At 42.6% G+C, this 20,662-nt stretch overlaps 16 protein-coding genes across 16 annotated transcripts; 7 read left to right on the forward strand and 9 right to left on the reverse strand.

Annotated features, from left to right (window-relative positions):
- Nucleotides 1-114: 114 nt before the first annotated feature.
- Nucleotides 115-828, reverse strand: NEMIN01_0101 (replication factor A2; the record flags this gene model as incomplete). The annotated part of the gene is made up of 1 exon (XM_051476043.1): nt 115-828. One exon carries the CDS (start codon nt 826-828, stop codon nt 115-117), a length of 714 nt encoding a protein of 237 aa, XP_051332003.1.
- An 83-nt stretch (nt 829-911) lies between these two features.
- Nucleotides 912-3,212, forward strand: NEMIN01_0102 (uncharacterized protein; the record flags this gene model as incomplete). Its single annotated transcript, XM_051476044.1, has 1 exon — nt 912-3,212. One exon carries the CDS (start codon nt 912-914, stop codon nt 3,210-3,212), a length of 2,301 nt encoding a protein of 766 aa, XP_051332004.1.
- A 260-nt stretch (nt 3,213-3,472) lies between these two features.
- On the reverse strand, nt 3,473-4,825 carry NEMIN01_0103 (uncharacterized protein; the record flags this gene model as incomplete). The annotated part of the gene is made up of 1 exon (XM_051476045.1): nt 3,473-4,825. One exon carries the CDS (start codon nt 4,823-4,825, stop codon nt 3,473-3,475), a length of 1,353 nt encoding a protein of 450 aa, XP_051332005.1.
- A 168-nt stretch (nt 4,826-4,993) lies between these two features.
- NEMIN01_0104 (uncharacterized protein) lies at nt 4,994-5,752 on the reverse strand (the record flags this gene model as incomplete). The annotated part of the gene is made up of 1 exon (XM_051476046.1): nt 4,994-5,752. The coding sequence occupies one exon, from the start codon at nt 5,750-5,752 to the stop codon at nt 4,994-4,996; it is 759 nt and encodes a 252-aa protein (XP_051332006.1).
- Nucleotides 5,753-6,073: 321 nt separating this feature from the next.
- Nucleotides 6,074-7,474, reverse strand: NEMIN01_0105 (aspartyl-tRNA synthetase; the record flags this gene model as incomplete). Its single annotated transcript, XM_051476047.1, has 1 exon — nt 6,074-7,474. The coding sequence occupies one exon, from the start codon at nt 7,472-7,474 to the stop codon at nt 6,074-6,076; it is 1,401 nt and encodes a 466-aa protein (XP_051332007.1).
- Nucleotides 7,475-7,499: 25 nt separating this feature from the next.
- NEMIN01_0106 (uncharacterized protein) lies at nt 7,500-9,200 on the forward strand (the record flags this gene model as incomplete). Its single annotated transcript, XM_051476048.1, has 1 exon — nt 7,500-9,200. One exon carries the CDS (start codon nt 7,500-7,502, stop codon nt 9,198-9,200), a length of 1,701 nt encoding a protein of 566 aa, XP_051332008.1.
- A 314-nt stretch (nt 9,201-9,514) lies between these two features.
- On the reverse strand, nt 9,515-10,627 carry NEMIN01_0107 (histone acetyltransferase; the record flags this gene model as incomplete). Its single annotated transcript, XM_051476049.1, has 1 exon — nt 9,515-10,627. The coding sequence occupies one exon, from the start codon at nt 10,625-10,627 to the stop codon at nt 9,515-9,517; it is 1,113 nt and encodes a 370-aa protein (XP_051332009.1).
- Nucleotides 10,628-11,010: 383 nt separating this feature from the next.
- Nucleotides 11,011-11,607, reverse strand: NEMIN01_0108 (uncharacterized protein; the record flags this gene model as incomplete). The annotated part of the gene is made up of 1 exon (XM_051476050.1): nt 11,011-11,607. The coding sequence occupies one exon, from the start codon at nt 11,605-11,607 to the stop codon at nt 11,011-11,013; it is 597 nt and encodes a 198-aa protein (XP_051332010.1).
- A 30-nt stretch (nt 11,608-11,637) lies between these two features.
- Nucleotides 11,638-12,858, forward strand: NEMIN01_0109 (serine/threonine-protein phosphatase 2A regulatory subunit B; the record flags this gene model as incomplete). Its single annotated transcript, XM_051476051.1, has 1 exon — nt 11,638-12,858. The coding sequence occupies one exon, from the start codon at nt 11,638-11,640 to the stop codon at nt 12,856-12,858; it is 1,221 nt and encodes a 406-aa protein (XP_051332011.1).
- Nucleotides 12,859-12,975: 117 nt separating this feature from the next.
- On the reverse strand, nt 12,976-13,692 carry NEMIN01_0110 (uncharacterized protein; the record flags this gene model as incomplete). Its single annotated transcript, XM_051476052.1, has 1 exon — nt 12,976-13,692. The coding sequence occupies one exon, from the start codon at nt 13,690-13,692 to the stop codon at nt 12,976-12,978; it is 717 nt and encodes a 238-aa protein (XP_051332012.1).
- A 276-nt stretch (nt 13,693-13,968) lies between these two features.
- Nucleotides 13,969-14,619, forward strand: NEMIN01_0111 (ribose 5-phosphate isomerase A; the record flags this gene model as incomplete). Its single annotated transcript, XM_051476053.1, has 1 exon — nt 13,969-14,619. The coding sequence occupies one exon, from the start codon at nt 13,969-13,971 to the stop codon at nt 14,617-14,619; it is 651 nt and encodes a 216-aa protein (XP_051332013.1).
- Nucleotides 14,620-15,290: 671 nt separating this feature from the next.
- Nucleotides 15,291-15,575, forward strand: NEMIN01_0006 (DNA-directed RNA polymerase I subunit RPA12; the record flags this gene model as incomplete). The annotated part of the gene is made up of 1 exon (XM_051475948.1): nt 15,291-15,575. The coding sequence occupies one exon, from the start codon at nt 15,291-15,293 to the stop codon at nt 15,573-15,575; it is 285 nt and encodes a 94-aa protein (XP_051331908.1).
- A 38-nt stretch (nt 15,576-15,613) lies between these two features.
- On the forward strand, nt 15,614-16,828 carry NEMIN01_0112 (uncharacterized protein; the record flags this gene model as incomplete). Its single annotated transcript, XM_051476054.1, has 1 exon — nt 15,614-16,828. The coding sequence occupies one exon, from the start codon at nt 15,614-15,616 to the stop codon at nt 16,826-16,828; it is 1,215 nt and encodes a 404-aa protein (XP_051332014.1).
- A 410-nt stretch (nt 16,829-17,238) lies between these two features.
- NEMIN01_0113 (uncharacterized protein) lies at nt 17,239-18,774 on the forward strand (the record flags this gene model as incomplete). Its single annotated transcript, XM_051476055.1, has 1 exon — nt 17,239-18,774. One exon carries the CDS (start codon nt 17,239-17,241, stop codon nt 18,772-18,774), a length of 1,536 nt encoding a protein of 511 aa, XP_051332015.1.
- Nucleotides 18,775-19,037: 263 nt separating this feature from the next.
- Nucleotides 19,038-19,745, reverse strand: NEMIN01_0114 (uncharacterized protein; the record flags this gene model as incomplete). The annotated part of the gene is made up of 1 exon (XM_051476056.1): nt 19,038-19,745. The coding sequence occupies one exon, from the start codon at nt 19,743-19,745 to the stop codon at nt 19,038-19,040; it is 708 nt and encodes a 235-aa protein (XP_051332016.1).
- Nucleotides 19,746-20,188: 443 nt separating this feature from the next.
- Nucleotides 20,189-20,476, reverse strand: NEMIN01_0007 (uncharacterized protein; the record flags this gene model as incomplete). The annotated part of the gene is made up of 1 exon (XM_051475949.1): nt 20,189-20,476. The coding sequence occupies one exon, from the start codon at nt 20,474-20,476 to the stop codon at nt 20,189-20,191; it is 288 nt and encodes a 95-aa protein (XP_051331909.1).
- Between the last annotated feature and the right edge of the window lie 186 nt (nt 20,477-20,662).

A 20,662-nucleotide genomic window follows, 5' to 3' on the forward strand; every position in this document is an offset into this window, starting at 1 on the left:
ACAGCAAAGAGTCAATAAATAAACATACTGAATAAAACAACCGCACTTTCACCGCACAAGAAAAAAGATCAATAAGAGAAATCAGAGATTTATTGCATGTACCAGATATATTTGTTATTCCACATGGGCCAGCATCTTCCTATCCTCTGTGCAGTAGAATAGCTTTCCTGCGTCTATCAAATACTCCAGTCCCTCGCTAATATCAATCTTTGAATAGTACCCCGTTGATGCAAGGGTGTTTGTGACCATGGCAATGGAGAGCCCTGTTCCTCCCTGGTTTTGACTGAAATACGAGAGTATGTCCAGATGTATCTGCTCAAAGTCTCCCATGTGCCCAGGCGCATTCTGGCTCTTTGCAGGAACATTCTCGAGTGTGCTGCTTTTTGTTTTGTACGCTGCGTCCTCTTTCTCTGCCTTCATGCTGTCTACTATGCGCATAAGAAGATGGTACACCATGTTGTTCCCATCAAGCACAGGCAGGACTGCAGTACAGCTGAAAACCACTTCATTTTCATTCTGGTTGTGTCTGCCCAGGCTTCCCAGTGCCTTGATAAAGGCGCCTGGCTTAAGATACTCCATTTTTTTGTTGCTCCACATTGTGCAGGAGATTGTCTCTGTTCCGTCATTCAGCACGAACTTCTTTCCATTGCTGGGGAGGTCTTTGACTGAAACAACCCACCCCATGAGCTCAACAACGCTTATGTCTATTCCCCTGAACTGCGCGTTCTGTTTTATCTCGTCGCTCAGCTCTGCCTGCTTGATGTGCTTTATCGCCATTCTTTTAATGGACTTTGATCCTCTGGAGTCGCTGGTTGGCAGAGAGTTCATCTTGGAAAAAAGAGAATTTTTTATTCTAAAATGCAGAGCTTCTCGCAGTCTTAATTGCTACAAAATTTTTTCATAAAAGTTTAATGTTTGAATATAAACGGCCTATTTCTTCTATAATAGACGGTCCGCGGTTTACCATTGCGCAGATAGGAAATGCGTACTGTGTGGTGGCTGCAGTGGGGAATTTCTACAAGACGTACAGCGCAGAGAAACTTAGCACACTTGGGCGCTGCCGCGAGGGAGAGACCATCAAAAGCATCACTTCTTTGGGAAGATACGTTGTTGCCGCAGCAGGCACAGAGATAGATATATACAACCAGGGAGCTAGCATACAAAAGATAGACGTAAAAGAAGAGATCAAAGAAGTTCTGGCATACGAAGACTTTCTGGTGGTAAAGCTTGAAAAAAAAGTCATAAGAGTGGATTTTGACGAGATAGAAAAGATCGAAGAAAAAACAGTAGAGCACACAATAACAGAGCTAAGCAACACACCCAGTGAGATGGAAAGCGTGCACAAGCTAGAGCTAAAGAACAAGCTTCTAATTGTGGCGCAGGGCCAGCTCCACATATACGCGATTGACAAGAAGAGAGTTATATACACGATGAAATGCGCGAGTATAAGTGAAAAAGTAGTCGATGTATCAAGTTCTATTTCGCCGGAAATAGTGGCAATATCCACAGCAAAAGAGGTCATGGTGGTGCAGCTCAAGAAGGATGTGCTCCTCCAGCAGTTTGCCTTTGACGGCATACAGTCAGTGGACTTCAGAAGAAGCGTGCAGCACAAGGAGCTTGCAGTGCTGACAGAAAAAGAAGTCATTATCCTCTGTTTGGAACAGGCAGTTGCCAAGAAAAGATACTCACTTGCACGAAAGAAAGCCTCTAGCACAGAGCCCTCCTATATGCACACCGCGCGGTACATTGGATCGAATGGATACCTCATTATATCGCAGAAAAACGAGCTGCAGATCCTTGACTGCCAGCAGAGCAAGATTGCTCTGTGCAAGAGGAGAGGAGGCGTGGTGTTTGGAGAGCACCAGTGCTCTGAGTTCCTCCAAGACACGCTAGTGGTCTCTACGAATGGAAGAGTGTACACGCTTTCTCTTCGAAAGGAAGAACAGCTAAAAGAGTTCTCCAAGATGAACGCACAGGGGCATCCAACATCGCTTGCCATTGTGCGAGAGAATATCCTTGCATGCTACACAAAGGGCATACACTCGCTAAAAGAAACAGTAGGAGGCGTAACAGAGACAAAGAGAAGGCTGGGAAGCGGCACTCCAAAAGAGTACATTGGAGCTGTCCTCTCTTTCTGCGGGAACGCCATGGCACTCTCCATCAAAGAGAGCGCTGCAGCTGTAAAGATCCTCGTTGCGTCCAGAGACTCAGGGTTTATCCTTGGCGAGATAGAAGAGAAGCCCTACCTTGCGCTCTCCATAAACAACATCAAAAAAACTCTTACAGTTCTCCACGCAACACACATTGTTGTATACTCATACAGAGGAGAAGTTCTTTCAAAAACAGAGATAAGCTGTGCAGAGCTCGAGACACAGGAGAGCTTGAGCACAGGAGAGCTGCTAGGAAAAATAGTAGAAACTAGGGCTTACAAATACTGCATAGTGGCATCTTCTTCCCACATATGCATATTCAGTGGCAAGGGAGAAAAGATAAAAAGCATAGCAAAGGCAGAGGGAGTGCCGCTGGGCATCAGAGTAAGCACAGATCTGAGCTGGATACTTTTGATGACAAAAAGAGAACAAGGTGCTGTTCTAGAAGTGGTGGATATGGAGACATGCTGCATTCTATCAGAAACCTCGTTCCCGTATGTGCCAAAAGACTTCCTTATAACAGAGGACAAAAGCAGACTGATTGTTACAACTGCTAAGCAAATACTGCTCTTCGAAAATACATACAGAATGAAGAAGGTCGAGCACGGAGAGGCATGCGTGGAGTCACAGGGCATTACTTTTAGCTCAGCGCACAAGTCTCGCATCCGATTGCTGCTCTCGTACGAGTCATTTGGCGTTAAAGTCGAGGACGAAGGAGCTGCACTGTACATCCTGCAGAAAGAGAACATGGAAAACAGTCTTTCACCGGAGTCCAGCGCGCTGAAGAGCATAGAAGCCTTGCTAGACGGAAACTGCCCCATCTCTTCTATCATTGCGCACATAAAAGAGACAGAAGACCCCACAGGGCTGATCATAGACCTCATCGCGCACCTGGAGACAAAATACGACATTGCAGAGGCTTTAGTCAATAGAGTGCTGTACTACAGGAGAAGAGACCTTGACATGGACAGACTGAGCCAGCCTCTGAAGACCAGAGAAGAAATAACAGAGCGGTTTATTGCAACGTACCTATCTACACTTTCCCTGGTTGAAAGTACATAGTTTGAATAAATATCATTCCTATTTAGTCCAGTTTCTGTCCTACTTTCCCAACAAATGGTTAAATACACGCATCATTTCTTCGTATAGACACGTAAAAGTCTAATAGCAGCTGTATAAAAAAAGAAAAGAAAGAGAAAGTGTACCTGCTGCTGTTTATTTAAGCAAATATGCATGCCTTTGTAGCGAATAATAAAAATACTCCTGCAGCATATTCTGTTAAGCCTGGGAAGAGATACCTCCTGTGCTGCATAGATAGCAGACTACTCCACTATTTCCATGCAGTCCACAAAGTTAATGCCATTTTCATTCGTGTAGACAAAAGATTTGTACTTCTCGCTGGTGAATACGATGGCAGAGTCTCCCACTATCTTCTGGAAAATCTTCTTAGATCGGTCTATGGCTAGAATGCACTTCTCCGTCTCTGTGTACTCAATCTGCTCGTCCATCAGTGGAATCTTGAAAATGGAAATGGCCTTTTTTTCCTGGATGAGAATTCCCGCCATCCACTTCCCTATGCACCCCGTGTACACCACAAACGGCTTTCCAATCTGAGGTCTTTTGAAGATGCGAGGCGACTTGTGTCTGCTGTACTTCTTGACTATCTGCACAAGAGACGCGCTAAGATCGTTTTTTATGATGATTCCCTTGGGCATTCTTTTCAGTGACGGCAGCACAGGCTGCACTCTTTCCTTCAGGGAGGGCATGGGAACAACATTCGATTTCTTTGGGGGCCGTGAGCAGTCTATGCTCTGGATGCTCTCTGGCTCTCCTGCTAGCTCTTCTTCGCTCTCGCTCTGTTCCTGCATGGGAAAAAGCACGTTTGGCTTCTCTTTCACGTAGATAACACCTGTGAAATTGTTGGGGAGGTTGTACCTCAAAAACATTTTTTGCTTGAAGAGGAGCACCTGGCGGATAATTTCATTGGGAGAAGACTCGCTGCTTATCTTCTTGCTCAGGAGGTTCTTGATGCTGCTCGAGAGCCCTGCCCAGAACTTCGTCTGCAAAAAGCTCTCCTGTTTCTCAGGTGCGATCAGAACACGCACTGAGTACGATCTTATCAGAAGGCCAAGCTCCTCTTTGTACGCCTCCAGGGACAGAAATTGGCAGGACTTGAGAGAGTCAATTCTCCTCCGAAGAAGCTCTACGTTCTTCTGCGTGTACACTTTGTCGTATATCTTCCGCACTGAGTCTCGCAGAGTCTGTCCGAGCGGATCGTGCACAACGTTTTCAAGAATGTCACTGGAGACACAGCACTTAAAAAAATCTTTGGCTTCCTCTTCGCTCCACTCGTGGTGAACTATTTTGTAGCGGAACATCTCCACCCACTGGAAGGTGTTTCTTGTGTCCAGCACGTCGAGAATGGGCATTGCAATGCCTTTCATCGAGAGCTGTCTTTTCAGGATGTATACGGGCCTGGAGGGAGGCACTCTTTTTTCAAGTTCAATGCCTGAAAGAAGGTTTCTCTGCCGCACGGGGAGCCCATAGCCGTCTGTGTCTGTGTCCACGGGCTTGTTCTGTATGCAGCATATAATGTTGGGCTTCCCCGTGTACATCTCGGTGTTTTCGTTTTCTTCGCTTTCTCTGTCAATATATTTTTCTTTTTCCTGAATCATGGAAAGTGTAGGGGCTCTCTGCTTATAAGCTTGGGAGAAAGAAAACTTCCTTATTAGGACAGCCCGGCCAAATATAGAAAAAAATAGTATCAGGACTTATTACGCCCGCTGTGCACAGAAATGGAAAAGGGCATATTCCGCAAAAATTAAAAAAAGTCCCCGGGCCCTCTAAAACCCATTAATGCGCGCGTTACAGGGCACAAAACCTTCAAAAAAGGGGGCGCTGTCCCCTGGTTTCCCGCCCATTTTTTCCTGGATTTTTTTAAGTTCCTCCTCTGAGAAGCCGGGGGTACTCCGAGCCAAAGAGAATACGAACCCTTCCAGCGCAATTCCGTTCTCCTGGGGGAGACTGTGCACGCCGAATAAAGAACAATACTTTCTAAGCTCTGTCTCTATTGTCTCCTTCAGCTCCCCTGTTCCTTTTATCTCATTTGCTCTTTTTATGTGCTGCGCCCTTCTTGCAAGGTACCTCATTTTTAGCCCCATGAGCTTGGGCGCAGGAATGTGCTTCAGAATCAGAGTAAACTCGCTGTGCGATGGCCTGTCACTTTTTTTGCACACGGCCTCTATATACACGTACATCTGCTGCACCAGAAGAGACGTCGCCTCTGTCTGGACCTCCATGAGCAGATTCTTGTGCTGTGCGTCGAGGAAAGCAAGCACTTTGCCAACCTGAGAGAAAAAGGGGCTGAATAGAGAAAAAAGGTCCTTCTTCTGTGCTGGTGCTGTTTGTATTTGTTCTACAATTTTTGTGTACAGACTTTCTGCACGCAGGATTTCTTCTATTTCCTCTCCTCTAGTTGCATGGCTTCCCAGCAGGATTTTAAAATGAGAAACACCAACGAGAAAGTACTCCGTTTTCTCTGCTCTTCCTGCGTCCCTTCTTCGGCTGGAGAGCACTCTTTGCAGCTGTGCCAGAATATTCATCTTGAAACACACGCTCTCCCTCTCTATATCCTCTTCTCACAAAAGACCAATGGAGATGGCTCTCTTGTCTGATGTCAGTGTGAGCCTCTTTGGTTTAGTGGTATAACGTCAGTCTTGTAAACTGAAGGTCGGCGGTTCGATTCTGTCAAGAGGCTTTCTTTTTGCAGGCCACAAAAGAAAAAGGAAAAGGAAAGCGAGTTTCCTGCCCAGATACTTCCTCCTCTGTGCACAAGCCGCAGCCCTAGGCGGCAGAATAAACACGCTCTGTGTCTTAATTTCCAGAGCGCAGAAGAGTAGCAAGAAAAACTAAGAAATGTTTATTTATGGCTGCAGCCTCTTTGGATCTCTCGGGAACATCGAGCACTTGTGGATGTCTGTGCAGCCCGTTAGAAGCTTCACCACTCGCTCGAGTCCTATCCCGCAGCCCCCGTGTCTTGGGGCTCCGTACAAGAACGCGTCAACGTAGTCTTTTACGCCATCTATCGTCATGCCTTTTGCTAGCACTCTTTCTTTGAGGACCTCTGGCTGGCAAATGCGCTCTGCGCCCGAGATGATTTCCTCTCCCTTCAAAATGAAGTCGAAGGACTGGGTGTACGCGCTGTCTGATGGGAGCAGGCTTGTGTAAAAGGGTCTTGCACTCTCGGGGTACTCTATCATTGCAAATAGGTCAGAGTTGTACTTTTTCTTTATCTCTGCTCCCAGCATCTTTTCGTCTTCCGTTCCAATATCCTCGGTGTACGAGCACTCTCTTCCAATGGCTCGAAGGATGTCTATGCCCTCTTTAAATGTGATTATCACGGGCTCTTCCTGTATCACTGTTTCGTTGCTAGTGCCTGAAATGTCCTTTATGATATTTAGCTCTTCGGAGCTGTTCTCCTGCACTCCGTCTGCGACGTGCTTTATCATTTGGTATATGATCTTCACCAGGTCAACGTACGTCATTCCCTTCAGCTCCATTTCAATGTCAACGCCTGTGAACTCTGTCAGGTGTCTTCCAGTGTTTGAGTTCTCTGCTCGGAAGCACGGCCCGATTTCAAACACTCTCTCAAATCCCCCGATGATTGCCATCTGCTTGTACAGCTGCGGGGACTGGGCGAGTGTTGCAGGCTGGTTGAAGTATTTAACGGGAAAGACCTCAGAGCCTCCCTCTGATGAGCCTTTAAGGATCTTCGGTGTTTTTATTTCGATAAACTTGTTTTTCGCCAGATATTCTCTGAATAGCCCAAGGATCGCGGAGTACACGCGGAATATGCTCTGTGTTTCAGAGGACCGAAGGTCAATGTATCTCCAGTCAAGTCTCTTTGACTGGTTGACAACGGGAAGCAGGGGATCCTCTTCTCTTTCTTTGTGGGTCCATGCGAGGTCTTTCAGCTGGAACGGGAGCTCTTTGGACTCTGATACAACCTCTACTCTTTCAGCCTGGATCTCCATGTGTTTGACCAGACAGGAGAGCACAGGCGTTCGGGTGTTGACAAGCATGCCCCTTACGTTCACGTAGGACTCTGGGAAGTATTTGGCGCTCTCTTCGCCTCCAACGGTGCACACGCATTGGATGGTCCCAAGGCCCTGCCGTAGCACCATAAAAAGCTTCTTTTTTCCTGCAAGTCGGATACTTTTGATAAAGCCGTGCAGAGAGATAGGCTGCGGGCTCTCCAAAGGAGCCATCTTGCTTATTTCTGAAATGTTTTCAACTGAACTGTCTCTTTTGTTTTCCTCTTTCATCTTCTAAAATTTTGTTTTGTTAGAAATGAACAAGGAATACAATGGGTTTGTCTTCAAATCCAAAGAAAATGTGATACACCGCAAAGAAGCAGCTCCTTCTGTTGTGAATAAAGAAAAGAAGAAGACTGCGCCAAGAGCCAGGGCTGAGTCCCTTGGGTTTTCTTTCAAGGTGAAGGCTGAGGATGCACTCCCTGCGAAAGTGCGCACAGTCTCGGGCGCCAGAAAAACAAAAAAAGAGGCGGGCACCGCAGCGCCACAGAAAACAGGGAAAGTGCAGGAGAAGTTTGTATTTAAGTTTGGATCAGGCGGAAAGCCCGTGCAGGAGAAGAGTGCAGCAAAGAAAGAAACACCTGCTAAGCCTGTGGGGGATAATAAGCTGAAGAAAGCTCCCGTCACAAAAGCTGTAGGCTCTAGGCGCACAGCAAAGAAAGAGGACACTGCAGCAGACTCAGTGCTTCCAGAGGGTGCAGGAGAGAAGAGCAAAACAAGATTTGGCAAAGTTAATGTTAAAAACCCCGTTAAGAAAGCAGAACTGTGTGAAGAAACACTCTCTGGGGAGAAAGATGCAGTTGCAGAAGATATGGTAGTTGAAAAGCCTGTAGCTCCTAGAGCCAAGAGCACAAGAGAAAAGAGAAAGACAGAGAATACTTATAAGGATGACCCTGCAGCAGAAGAGTCTGCTAATGATAATGCTGGCGTGCACATGCCTCCATCTGTCATTAGGTCTGTAGACACTCGGCCAATAGAAGAGACAAAAGAGCTGCAGCCTACTGATCCAATGGAGAGCGCAGAGAGCAGAATGGAGATATCGCCTACTCGAAGAATATCCCCTATTAAAAAGCCACGACAGAGTCTTTCTATTCTTTCTGTGAAGTCAGCCAATGGGTCTCTGCTCGACAACATAACAACCACTCCTCTGGCACAGAGAAAGAGAATGACAATAGGGCCGTATGACTTTATGTCGCCTGTGAAGATACGCAGGCTTTCTCTTGATGTTTTTGATAGCAATAAGTGCTCGGTCTTTCAGACGCGCAGGGAGAGCCTGTTTGGATACGACCAGATATACGGGGGAGGCGTTTCGCCTGAAGACTTCTACAGACACTCCAACTTGTCGCAGCCTGCAAAGACGCGAACGAAGCAGATACTTTTGTGGATTGCAAAATACGTTGCAAATGGGCACATAAAGATAGAAGGCATTGCACAGGAGAAGGTCCAGGAGATATGCCAAATGTACATGAAAAGAATAAGCTCGCTTGTTTTGCCTGAGAAAGAGAAAAAGAAGGAGAGCTCTTCGCTTATAGTAGAGAATGCAAACGGGGTGATCCAGACCCTTCAAATGGAGGCCAGCAGATACAACAACGAAATAGAAAAATGGAAGGGCTTCTACAGCAGCCTTCTACACGCGTACACTCTCAATGTTCCTTTGTACATGCCAGAAGAAAACACGCGCAGGCTGTCTATCCACAGACAGAGCCTGAACGGGCTTGTTTCATTTGATGCTACAGTCATTGGAAGCTCTCCGCTGGACATTAAGCGCATTTTAGCGCGCAATTTGGAAGAGCTGCACAGCTCTCTCAACTCGTCCAGATACTTCATGTTTCTCTCCCTGGAGTACACCAAAAGAGTGTGCGGCTCTCTGCTCGAGGCCTCCCATCCGCTGGACAAGTCCAAGGCCAATGCTCTGCTGCATGTTCTTTGTAGAATCTCACAAAAGCCAAGATTATAATAAATATGTTCCTTATATTATGTGCATCCGCATTCATACTTCTCACACCTATTAGCAATAGTCTTCTAATGGATGCTAAGTGTTCTAGCTTTCTAAATATAGACCATAGTATAGCTGTATACTCACTCATTAAGCAGAATAGTATGCATTTTCAGGCTATAATTACTGCTTATCCTATTTATATCTGGCGTTTAATGTCTTAGTAATACTCTATATAAATATGTTTATTGAGGAAATAGAATGGCAGTCGCAGTATTCTTGTGCTATATTGATGCTGTACAAGGGAGGCTTTGTGCGGAGAAGAGCTACAGTGTCTATCTCCTCTGGGAGAGGGCTTGTCTGCACCACTGGACTTTGTCTTGGTAGAAATCGTTGAGTGACTTGGCGCATTTGGCATACTGGGAGCCTGCAGGGTTGTATGTGTAGCAGTTGTTGATTATCAGCTGCACGTCTGAGTCCATTTCTTCAAAGGTTTTGTACTGGTCTGCTTCTATTTTCCTCTGGATGGTTTGGAAGTCCATTGGGTGCTTTATCACAGTGTAGTAGTCCTGCACGTCTTCCATGTTGACAGGCTCCAAAAAAGGCCAGGATGTGTTGTGTCTCTTCAGCTCATAGCACAGATACAGAAGAAGCTCTTTCAAGCTTCCTTTGCACTCCAAAGACTTCTCTATTTTCTTTGTAAAGCCTGCCTCTAGCAGCCCTGGAATCTCTTCGACCTTCTTTGCGCTGTCTGGGAGCACGTACTCTTTGTGCATGCCGGGATATGCTTTTTTTGCAATTTTCTGCAGCTTTTCTCTTCTCTCTATCAGCATTTTGTATATGTCTTTGTACTCTACTTCCGGCAGAATCTTGCCCTGCATGAGAGTGCCGCCCTCGTAGTCTTTTATTCTGCCCTTCCAGTTTATGAATGTGATCTGTTTTGTAAACCCCTGCTTCTTGAAATATCCTATTGCGTAGTTGTCTGCGTACGTAAGCAGATAGATTGGGCCGCTAAACTCTTCTTTTTTCATCGCGGCTGTCTCTGCAAAATCAGAAGCAACTGTTTTCTTCAGCATGGACATCATGAACTCTCCGTATCCTCTGATTTGCGAGTCGCTGTTCACTGCACAGAAGACTATTTCAGCAAACGAGTCTTCGTAGAACAGGCGGTAGCATATTCCCCCAACGACTTTGTTTTCTTTTTTCTCAATTATTGCCATCGACCGGTGCTTCATGTCAAAGAGCAGCCGCGTGACATACTCTTTTGGCATGTTAGGCAGCTGCTTTTGGAATATATTCCGCAGATCCAGAAGTATCTGCATTGACGCGATGTAGTTTGCATCTTGTGTAGAGACCACTATGATCTCCAGGGCTCCGCTGCCAACCATGTCCATGAGGAAGCGGTTTCTCTCTATTTTCTGCTCTGCTTCTTTTGGTAGTGCAAACATGAGTAGATTTCTACAGAACAAGTAAATTTTATAATTTTTTACATTGTTGAGCCAGCTGCTGTTCAGCTGCTTGTACAAGAGAAAACTTGCTGCACTGCACATGCAATTCTATCTTAACCACCTTAATATTCTAGAAGTACTAGAGATGCATAGAGCTTTCTCTGCGAGAACACATATTCTTTTTTCACTGCAAAACTAGAGTATGCTGCCTTACTGCGATTAAATGCTCTTTTCATAGGAAAAGCTTACGTTTATACACTTTGGCTTGTATACACTTTTTTATTACTGAAAGAGAATTAAATAATAGAGTTAGACTGTTCTTTGGCTTCTTACAGTATATTTATTTATTTGTGTGGTATAATCCTCTAGACTTTTTTCTGCACTTAAAGCTTTCTCTCTATCTCTACTAGGAGGTTTCGTGACTCTTCTATACCTACTGAAGATGCGCTCCTGCTTGCCATTTCCAGTGCTTCTTTTGCGTATAGGTACGCCAGAGAGAGCTGGTGCTTGGAGAGGAAGTATCGCGCTAGATTGCACTCCATTTTGTAGAACTGTGCAGGCTTCAGATTCGACAGGTATCTGCTTGACTCGAGGAAGAGCTTCTCCGTTCTTCCATCTTCGATGTAGTTAGGCTTCTCGCTGTTTTTACTCATCTTTTTCAAAATCAGCGAGGTTTCTCCCGTGCTAGAGAGAGACTTTAGCGCGCAGTATCCCCTGAGAAACTCTTTCATTGGCGTGTTTGTCAGGCGCATCTTAGTGTATATGTACGTAAGCGCAATAGCCTCTCCTTGGTCGCACGTTTCCTCTCTTTTCCTGAGCATGTACGTGTAGAACTTGTGGAAGCTGTTGAGCTCTGCGTATATTTCTCTGTACGAAACTGGGCACTTGGGCACAATGTGTACGTTGTGGTCTGCGTCCTGGCACACATCTGCCACCATCTTATTGTCGATGTACCACAGATTTTCTGCAATAAACTCCATATTTACTTGCACAACACAAAATTTTACTATATGTTATCCAATTGGAAGTGCAGACAGACCATTACGGCAGCGCCTCTGGATTGCTACAAGTCCAGCAGCATATGCGCAGACACCCTTGTGCTAGGGCGCAACAAAGGATTTGTGGAGGTGTACAAAATAGGCCCGGGGCTGAAGAAGAAGATAGAGTACAAAAGCCACGCCCCGTGCTTTGACTATCTCAGAAGCACTGAAATAGCAGAGTCTGTGGACAGCATAGACATTGTGCCATCCGGAACCAAAGAGATTCTCGTGCTCAGCGGAAACCAGAAGAACATCAAGCTCTGGAACGTGCACTCCTCCTTCATCAGGGCAGACAGCATGCCGCACATTGTCGAGTGCTGCACAGACTCTTCTTTCTCGTGCGATAACCCAGAGGAGAAGCCTGTGGAGAACAGCAGCCCTTCGCAGAGAATCGAGAAGATCTTTGCATGCGAGTCGAAGAAAAAGACCCGAGTCAAGCTCGAAAAAGAGTACATGCCCGAGAATATTTATAACATCCACAGCCTCTCGGTCTCGCACACAGGGGAGAGCATCCTGATGTCCGACGAGCTGACAATCACTTTCCTCAACCACAGGCTAGAAAACCCGTGGGTGGCGCTGAATCTAAAGCCGTCAAAGAATGAAGAGCTGTCCAAAGTCATCACAACAGCTAGGTTTGTGCAAAACTCTAGCAGCATGTTTATATACGGGACAGCAGGGGGCACAATGCACCTGCACGACCTACGAGACTGCTCGCGTGGGGGGAATGTGCTGAGCATCAATGCCCCGAAGAGGAAGGATTTCTACAATGAGGTTGTGCAGCCCGTTGCAGACATCCAGTTCATCTCCGACAACATCATTGCAAGCAGAGACCTGCAGTATGTTGTTACCAATGACATCCGCTCTTCAAACTCGTTGCTGCAGGAGTACGATGTGTATCCTCTCGTGCGCAAGAATATAACCGAGCTCTACGACTCAGACGAGATATTCTCCAAGTTCAAAATGGCTGTGTCGGGAAACAAGGTGTACACGGGGTCTTTTAACACAGTGCTTGCTGAGATAGACACTGATACGAATGTGGTGTCTCAGGTCTTCTTGGAGGAGGATCTAGAGTCTGCGACCCGAATCATAGAGGGAATGAAAGTTTCTTGCATTTCCCTGAAGGACGACTGTCTCGTGGCTGCGTACAGCAATCAGTGCTACATATTCAGATCTACCACAGAGAGCGCATAGAGCCCTTATGAGCGGCGCCTATTAGGTCACTGTGTAAAAAGATACTTTTACAAAACACACTTACATAAATACAAGATACTAGTCTATTTTCTTTTATTATTCTGTTTTGTTCTCTGCTTATATCCATCTAAGGTACTTAATAAGGAGTATTGCAAACAGCACTAGGAATACGAGAATGATGGTTTTTCTTTTTTGGTTTACTTTTTCCTGTGCGCCTCTGAGCTCGTAGGATCCGCCGCGCAGGTTTGACTTTGTTTTTGTGAACAGCCCGTCGATCATTTCGACCTTTTCGCCCTGCAGTGATATGTGCATGGAGACTTCGGTGACCATCCGGCCTAGCTCGTTTATGTGCTGCTCGAGAGACTCAAACTCTCGCTTTCTTACACTGCTGATCTCCTCTCTTTGGATCTCGCGGTGCGCATAGCCTGACTCTTGGTGTGGGCTTCTTCCAGGGCCTCTGCTCTTTGCCTGCTCTTCCATCTGCATGAGCGCAGCTTTTCTCTGCTCGTTTTCCTTGTGTCTGCTGAGAATGCTTGTTAGCCGGAGCATCATTGCTGTGTGCTTTCTCTGCATGGCCTTTGCTATGCTTTGGCTGATCTCTGTTGAGATGTCCACTTCGGCGTGCTGCTCGGAAAGCGTTCCAAGAAAGCTCTCAACTTGGTCAATTAAGTCTTTGCATGGCGCTTTTTTTTGATTTACAGCGCTTTCCAGGGCGTTCAAGCTCTCTTCTATCGCTGCAATGGTAATAAGGGAGCTGTCTTCTGATGGGATGGGAGGCTTTTGTACAATGTTTGCAGCGCCAGCTAGCAGTAAAAATTCTTTTGTTCTGTCCATAAAAAGTTTGTATTCTCCTGCTGCATTTAAACACAAAGTATATTAAATGTGCACACCTGGTGCATACTCTTTGTAGGTCCTGTGCCGCTTGTTCCTTCTAACATCAAATCCTTCTGATTGAAATTCACCTCCTTCTTTCTGTGTGGCATATGCAGAGAGCATGCTTCTGCAATCTCGTGCTTCTGAGATGGCTCTCTGCAAAATTGTACTCTAGACGAGCATGGACTATAGAAACACACAGGGCATTATAAATAAAACGATAAACAAAGCAAATAGATGCGGAAGCAGTATTCGACATACGAAAAAATAGTTGAGTCGTACCTGGAGAGAAAGGACGGCGAGCGCATTGTTCTGGGCATGGGAAGCGGCAGAACAGCCACTAGGCTGCTTGATGCGTGTGCACACATTGGTAGAAACAGAGAGGGTGTTGTGTTTGCAGGCACCAGCACAGAAACTGAGATGGCTCTTCAGAGACACGGTGTTGCAACGGCAAGCATGCAAACCACAGAGCACATTGACCTGTACTTTGACGGGGCTGACTATGTTGATGCCAACGGCTGGATGATAAAAGGGTACGGCGGGGCAATTCTCCAGGAAAAAATCGCGATGTGCATATCCTCTCTTTGCGTAATCGTAGTTCCCTTTTCGAAATGCGTGCCAAGCTTTGCCAATCTCTATGTTCCTGTGGAAATAGTGAAGCCGTCTCTTTCCTTGTTCAAGAGCCACTTAGAAAAAAACAGATGTGCGTACAAGATAAGACACAGCGAGTCTAACGTGTATGTTACCTACCTAGGAAATATGATAATTGATGTCCTCTACCAAGAAAACCTTCTTGCGCTCCTTGATGTGCCTGGAGTAGTTGCACACGGCCTCATACCTCCTGATAAGAAAATAGAAATCGCTATTATTGAGAATCCTCTTTATTAACTATCAATCACAAGCGAATCTATGCCTTTTCTTCTCTTTATCAGGATGGTTCTGCCTGAAAGAGCAGCAGAAGGCATTGCCATACGAGTGTATGCATTGCATGCCACTACTATTATTATAGATGTGTAAGTTTCTGAGCATTTAAATTATCAACTTATAAACTGTGCATACAAACGAAGTTTCTTGAATAAATGTAAGGCCTAAATACTTTTATCAGCAAGCTTAAGAATGCATAAGTTAAATAAAATTTAAAATAATTTATTCTCAACACATAGTTATTGCTTCCAGTACTGCTTTATTATTATTTCACAGCCAAATTCTTTATTAAAGCAGAAAATAATACACACAGAGTATGTATATGCGAGACAAAAGATGAGTAAAGAAGTATGCTGCAGAAAACTTCTATTGGTTTAGTGGCTATACACAAGGATAAGGAGAGTATGCTCAGACTAGTGTTTAGTTAACCAGAGACAGAGGATATATGACAGAAAGTAAAAGCAGTTTGTGTGACCGTCATACAGGGGTATGCGCAAGTAAAGAGAAGTAACCTTTGAAGATGGGCTCAGAAAGAGAAGAAGATGGGTTTATCTCCACAAATACAGGTGTAAATAAAAATACGTTGGATTGGGGAATAAGTTTCTTTTATTAGCTGGACGGTTAAAAATATTTTTATGTTCTGTGAGTCATGTGAGAAGTATTTAAGCGTGTCTTCCCTACTGTGCAGCTTTTGCAACCGAAAGAACTCCCTTAAGCTCGATCCAAAGAAGTCGCAGAGCAAAGAGTATGCTGTGCAGAGCGTAAAAGAGAGACAGAAAGGTACAAAAATAAAAGAAGAGTGTCCAGAGTGCAAGTCGGAGTATTTATACTACTACACCATGCAGCTTCGATCTGCAGACGAAGGGCAGACTGTATTTTACGAGTGCGACTGTGGATACAAAGCAAAACTCAATACATAAAATAATAAAGCACAAAGTTTACTAAAAAATATATTTGCATGAGAGAGGACCATAGCGAAGGCAGAAAAACACATTACAAGCTGAGAGAGGAGGGAAAGAGCGAGAAAAACATGCTGTCTAGCGAGGCAAAAAGAAGAAGAGTTTCCGAGGAGAGAGAAATGCCAGAAAAAGAATCAAGCAGCTTGCACAGATCAAGAGAATACGAAAGGAAAGAGAAGAGTAGCAGAGAAGAAGAGTATGATAGCCTAGATAAAATACTAACAGATGGAGACACCGAAGAATCAGGTGAAAGCGAGGCTCTGGATGAAGAAAGAGAGTCCTCAAGCAAAGACGATTTTTTCTATTCAGATGATAAGCTAGGGATAGACTCTGCAAAGAGCGGGAGCGCAGCAGGAGCAGGACCGATGTATACGAATGGCGAAACAAACGAGCAGGACACGGATAGCGCAGACAATATCACTGAGTCGAGAGAAACACACATATACTACAACAAAGAAGAGTCTAACTCGAGCGAAGGAGAAGACATTATTGAGTACAGAGAGACAACACTTCCTGTGCGATCGGCAGAGCATAGTAGGAAGAGAGATGCAGCGGAAGAGGATGCTAAGAAAGCAAGAAAGATGGCCAACCAGGAAATAGGGGAGATGCACCAGATGGAAAAGCAGCAGTTTGTGGAGGATATGAAAGAGCAGGAAAAAAGAGTGGAAATGCGCGAGCGAGGATGGAAGGCAAACAGCAGGCCGCTGATCTGGAAATACGAAATAGAAGGCCATGAAGATGAGACGGAGCCCATAAATGAAGAAGCAGTGATAGAGAAGTTTAGAAATAACATAGAAAAAACGTATATAAAGCACCCTAAGAAGTACAGCACAGAGCAGTATTACAACAAGACGCACAGCAAAAAGAAGAAAAATCTAAACGAGACAGAGCTAAAAAGAATAAAGGATCGAATAGAAACAAACCGGCTGCTGGAAGTGCAGGCAAATCTGAGAAGACGAACTAAGGAGGAGCAGGGCATGCTAAACAAAACAAGAAACCTCCACGTAAAGCTGAAGGAGATAGGGCACCAAACAGAAGCATCGGAAATCTTTGCGCTTCTCACACAGGAGTATATTTTCCAGAAAAAAGACATAGTGCATTTTATGGGAGACTCGCTAAACAACTTGTCGTCTATACACAACAAAGTGGCAGAAAGCACAGACTATTTTCTTCGGTGTCTTGAGTTCATAGAGCAGAAAATAACGATTGAGTAGCTATGCAGAGGATGCAATGCAGAATGCTGCATTATTTCTTTGTGCTAAAGAAGGAGATTTTGTGTTTATTTTCGTGTATGTAAGAGAAGAGAATAGACTGAGAAAGTATAAGAAGTGCTCTGTGGGAAATGTGTGTGTGATGATGGTATAAACACATACTGTAGATGGTTTTGTTTTCTGAGCATATTTAAGTATTGGTTGAAAAGTAACTTTGTAGTTTTTAAAACAAATTGTCTAATGTTGCTGAGGGATATATACAATAATTTTAATAAATTTTATCTTGGGTTTTATTTTAGTGGCAACATAAAATAATAATCAAAACTTTGATTTAAAATACAGATAGAATGACGAATGACAGAAATTAGTTGATAAGTGAAGTATAAATATTTTAATTTTACTTTTGATAAGAAATGAGTGCGCTTACCCGAACAATACTAAGCATAATACTAATAATCACAGTACAAGAGAGCAATGAAGCAGCAAATCCTCAGCTTTGCAACTTAAATGCAGAAAATAGCCAACCTCCGCTGCATGGAAATCAAGATGAAATTGTATCTTTTATTTACGAGGCTAACGAGAAGAATAATAAGAAGCTAAATGACACCTCATTTAATGAAAATCAAAACGAGCACACATTAATTGACCCGATAGTAAGCATTTTCTTTGATGCGCTGCTTATTGAAAGTCAGTTCGATAATGTCTTAATGAACAGCTCTTTAGATACTTTCAGTGGAGTTATTCTACTGAAGAACAAGGAAGATTCAGACTCTAAAGAAAATGAAATGCTCTTTAAACACAACAATATTTCAAATGAATGTAAACCATGCTATATCACATGTAAAGTCTTTCCAGACTATTGCTATAGTAAAAATCCGCTAAAAAGAAGCTGTATACTACTAGTGAATTTTAACTTAAAAGAAGAAAAAGAATTTCATAAGGAGGCCTTAATGTACATGGCAATGTATCCTCATCCCAATACTAAGTTTTTTGGATGGTACAGACCTCTTGTTGTAACTACAGAGAAAAATGCAATGGGTGAAGAAATAATTGTTATTAAATACATAATGAATGATAATAGTAAGTCTATAGCCAAAATGGGTTTTATAAAAAACAATATTCTTCCTTATCAGCTTATCTACACTGTTGGAGGAGGATGTCTTCCCATGTCTTATGTAAATGCGAATAGATTTACATGGCTTCCTATTCACTACACACCAGAAAATAAATATGCACTCTCCAACCTCATAAGGAGCCATCAAATGAAAGCACTAAAATCATCAAGAAAATTGTATGTTGCGTCAATAATAAGAAATGGAAATGGAATGCACTTCATAAATGAGATTGATGCAGCTAGTGTGCACTCTTATTATAATCGCATCTACAACATTCTTACGCATAGTGATAACAAAAGCATCGTTATAAGCATAAAATTATCTGATGAGTCATTCAGAATGGTCTTACTAAGCTATATCTATCTTGAAAAATTTATTGCAAATTCCTGGTTCGATCATCTGCAGAAATACAAGCCAGTTCCTTTAGTAACAAATAGAAATTATAGCAATGAGAATGATGAAAAAATAAAGTGCACTGGGATTTTATTTATGAAATCTTCTAGGTTAGAAAATCAGGGGGAAATAACAGTGGATCTCAACATGCTAGAAGAAAGTTTAGATCTATATAGAAACACTCTACTAATCTGGAAGGACACTTTCAATGAGAACATCGCATGGATAAGATTTAATAAAAATCTCATGACAGAAAACATGATATCTCATATAGAGAGAAAATACTATGCTAGCGAGCTAGAGCTGATCCAATGCAAGAATCTATTTAAGATAGATGAAAGAATGTACTATGAGAATATAATTTTAATCTCGTATAACATAAAGGAATTCAGTTTTAAGGACCTTTTAGGCTCAATATTCTCTGATACTGGATGTGAATAAAACAACTTAAGGTTATCTTTCTGTATAAGGCATACTTATCATTATTATTGCAAAATATTATGAAACTTATACTTACACTATGCCATTTGTTCTTAGCATCTAGTAACTATTGCTGCTCTTTTCTATATATGGCCACTGGCTACGAGCTATAGCCAATTATAGCTCAATAAATATTTTATTTTAAGCATAAAACATAGTAAACAGCACTTTTATTAATAAATTCAAGCTGGCCTTTGTTTATACTCCATCAAACAAGTAAAGTACTATACACTGCATTCTCTTTCTTTGGGTTCTGATATGGTCGGCTCCTTTAGCATGTTATCAAAGTTTTTAGTGTATTCTTTTTTATACTTATTTTTTAGATAATCCATCTTCTTTCTTATATTTTCATAAAATTCTTTATTCTCTTCTGAGTTTTTATCTACGAATTCATTTATCATTTCTTCTGCCATAAAATTTATTGTATTAATTATATCAAGCATATTGTTAAGTATTCTCTCACGAATCTCGTACTTATATTCTGATTTTACTAATTCATAATTCTCTGAGTTTCTTACTAGTTTAATAAACAATTTTTTTTCTGAAACTTCTCTAAATTTTTCGGATATATGCACTAGTACACTATCCATTACACTGCCGATTTCTTCCCGAAAAGAATTGTTACTATCTTTCATAAGATCTTTAAGTAAATTATCATGCATAGACATCAGATCGAATTTTTCCAGCAGTTGCTCTAGACTTTTGATGAATTTTATTTTTAGCGCATGCATTTCTTTATTCTTTTCAGATGCATTCATGCTCTGCTGAGTATCATGTGCTAGTGAAAGAGACGGATTCTCTACACTGTCTACCTTTTTGTCGCTTGATCCTGCTATTGCACTCTCTTCTAGCGGCGGTGTGCTGCTTGCTCTTACTGCTGCCAGTAGTATACTTACTATCAGTATTATCTTCATATACACTTTCATTCCCATCTAAGTGAAAACAACTTTCATTTGTTTTTATACTTTTTGAATTATCAAGATGATCTGCATTCTTGCTATTAGTTGACAACTAGAGAAAAAGTTCCTGAAAATGAGAATAACTATATTTATTGTCGTAAATTAATCTGTAATTCATATATCAAATTGACAATCATCACAAAAACAAGCATGAATATAATTATTTTTTAGATAGCGCAGGCATAAATACAAAACATTTAGAAACTGAAGAAGACAAGGATAACCAGACGGCAAACACACTGACACAAGTCGCCAAGGCCCACAGTAAATATCCTACGACCGGCAGCCGCAAGTCTGCAACCAATAAATCACCACATTATCTTCAAACCAGTTTACTCATTGACTTTTACATCAGACATGGTGTAGATTTAGTTCCTTCATGAAATCACCATAGTTATATTTTATATAATCTAATTTTACACTGCAAAAAACATAGATCCGGTATTTAAAAGATTTCTAGCAAGCATTTCAGTATTAGATTGACTATATTTTAAATTAACCGGCACTAATATATCTGGTATATATATACTTAAATTATATGGAAAAAGAGAGTAAATTATTTCCTCAAAATATAAATATTCTGAGCTCTTTCGAAAGCTTTCTACATCTATCTCTATAGAATTTGTACTTACTTGTATATTTCGTGTATATAGTGTTTTTAGAATTTCTTCTATATTATTTAATATATTTTGCAGCTCTTCCATTGCTATTAATTTTTATACTTTTATTTTTATATAAGCATAAGTATTGATCAATATCAGAAGCTTTCTGACAGCTGTCATGTGTCAAACAGTATTAAAAAATTTTAAATTAAAAGGCTTCTACGGGAATCGAACCCGTAGCCTCACCCTTACTAGGGGTGCGCTCTACCATTGAGCTAAGAAGCCGCA

The sequence above is a fragment of the Nematocida minor genome (assembly GCF_024244105.1).
Source record: "Nematocida minor strain JUm1510 chromosome Unknown 7925, whole genome shotgun sequence".
Lineage (NCBI taxonomy): Eukaryota > Fungi > Microsporidia > Nematocida > Nematocida minor.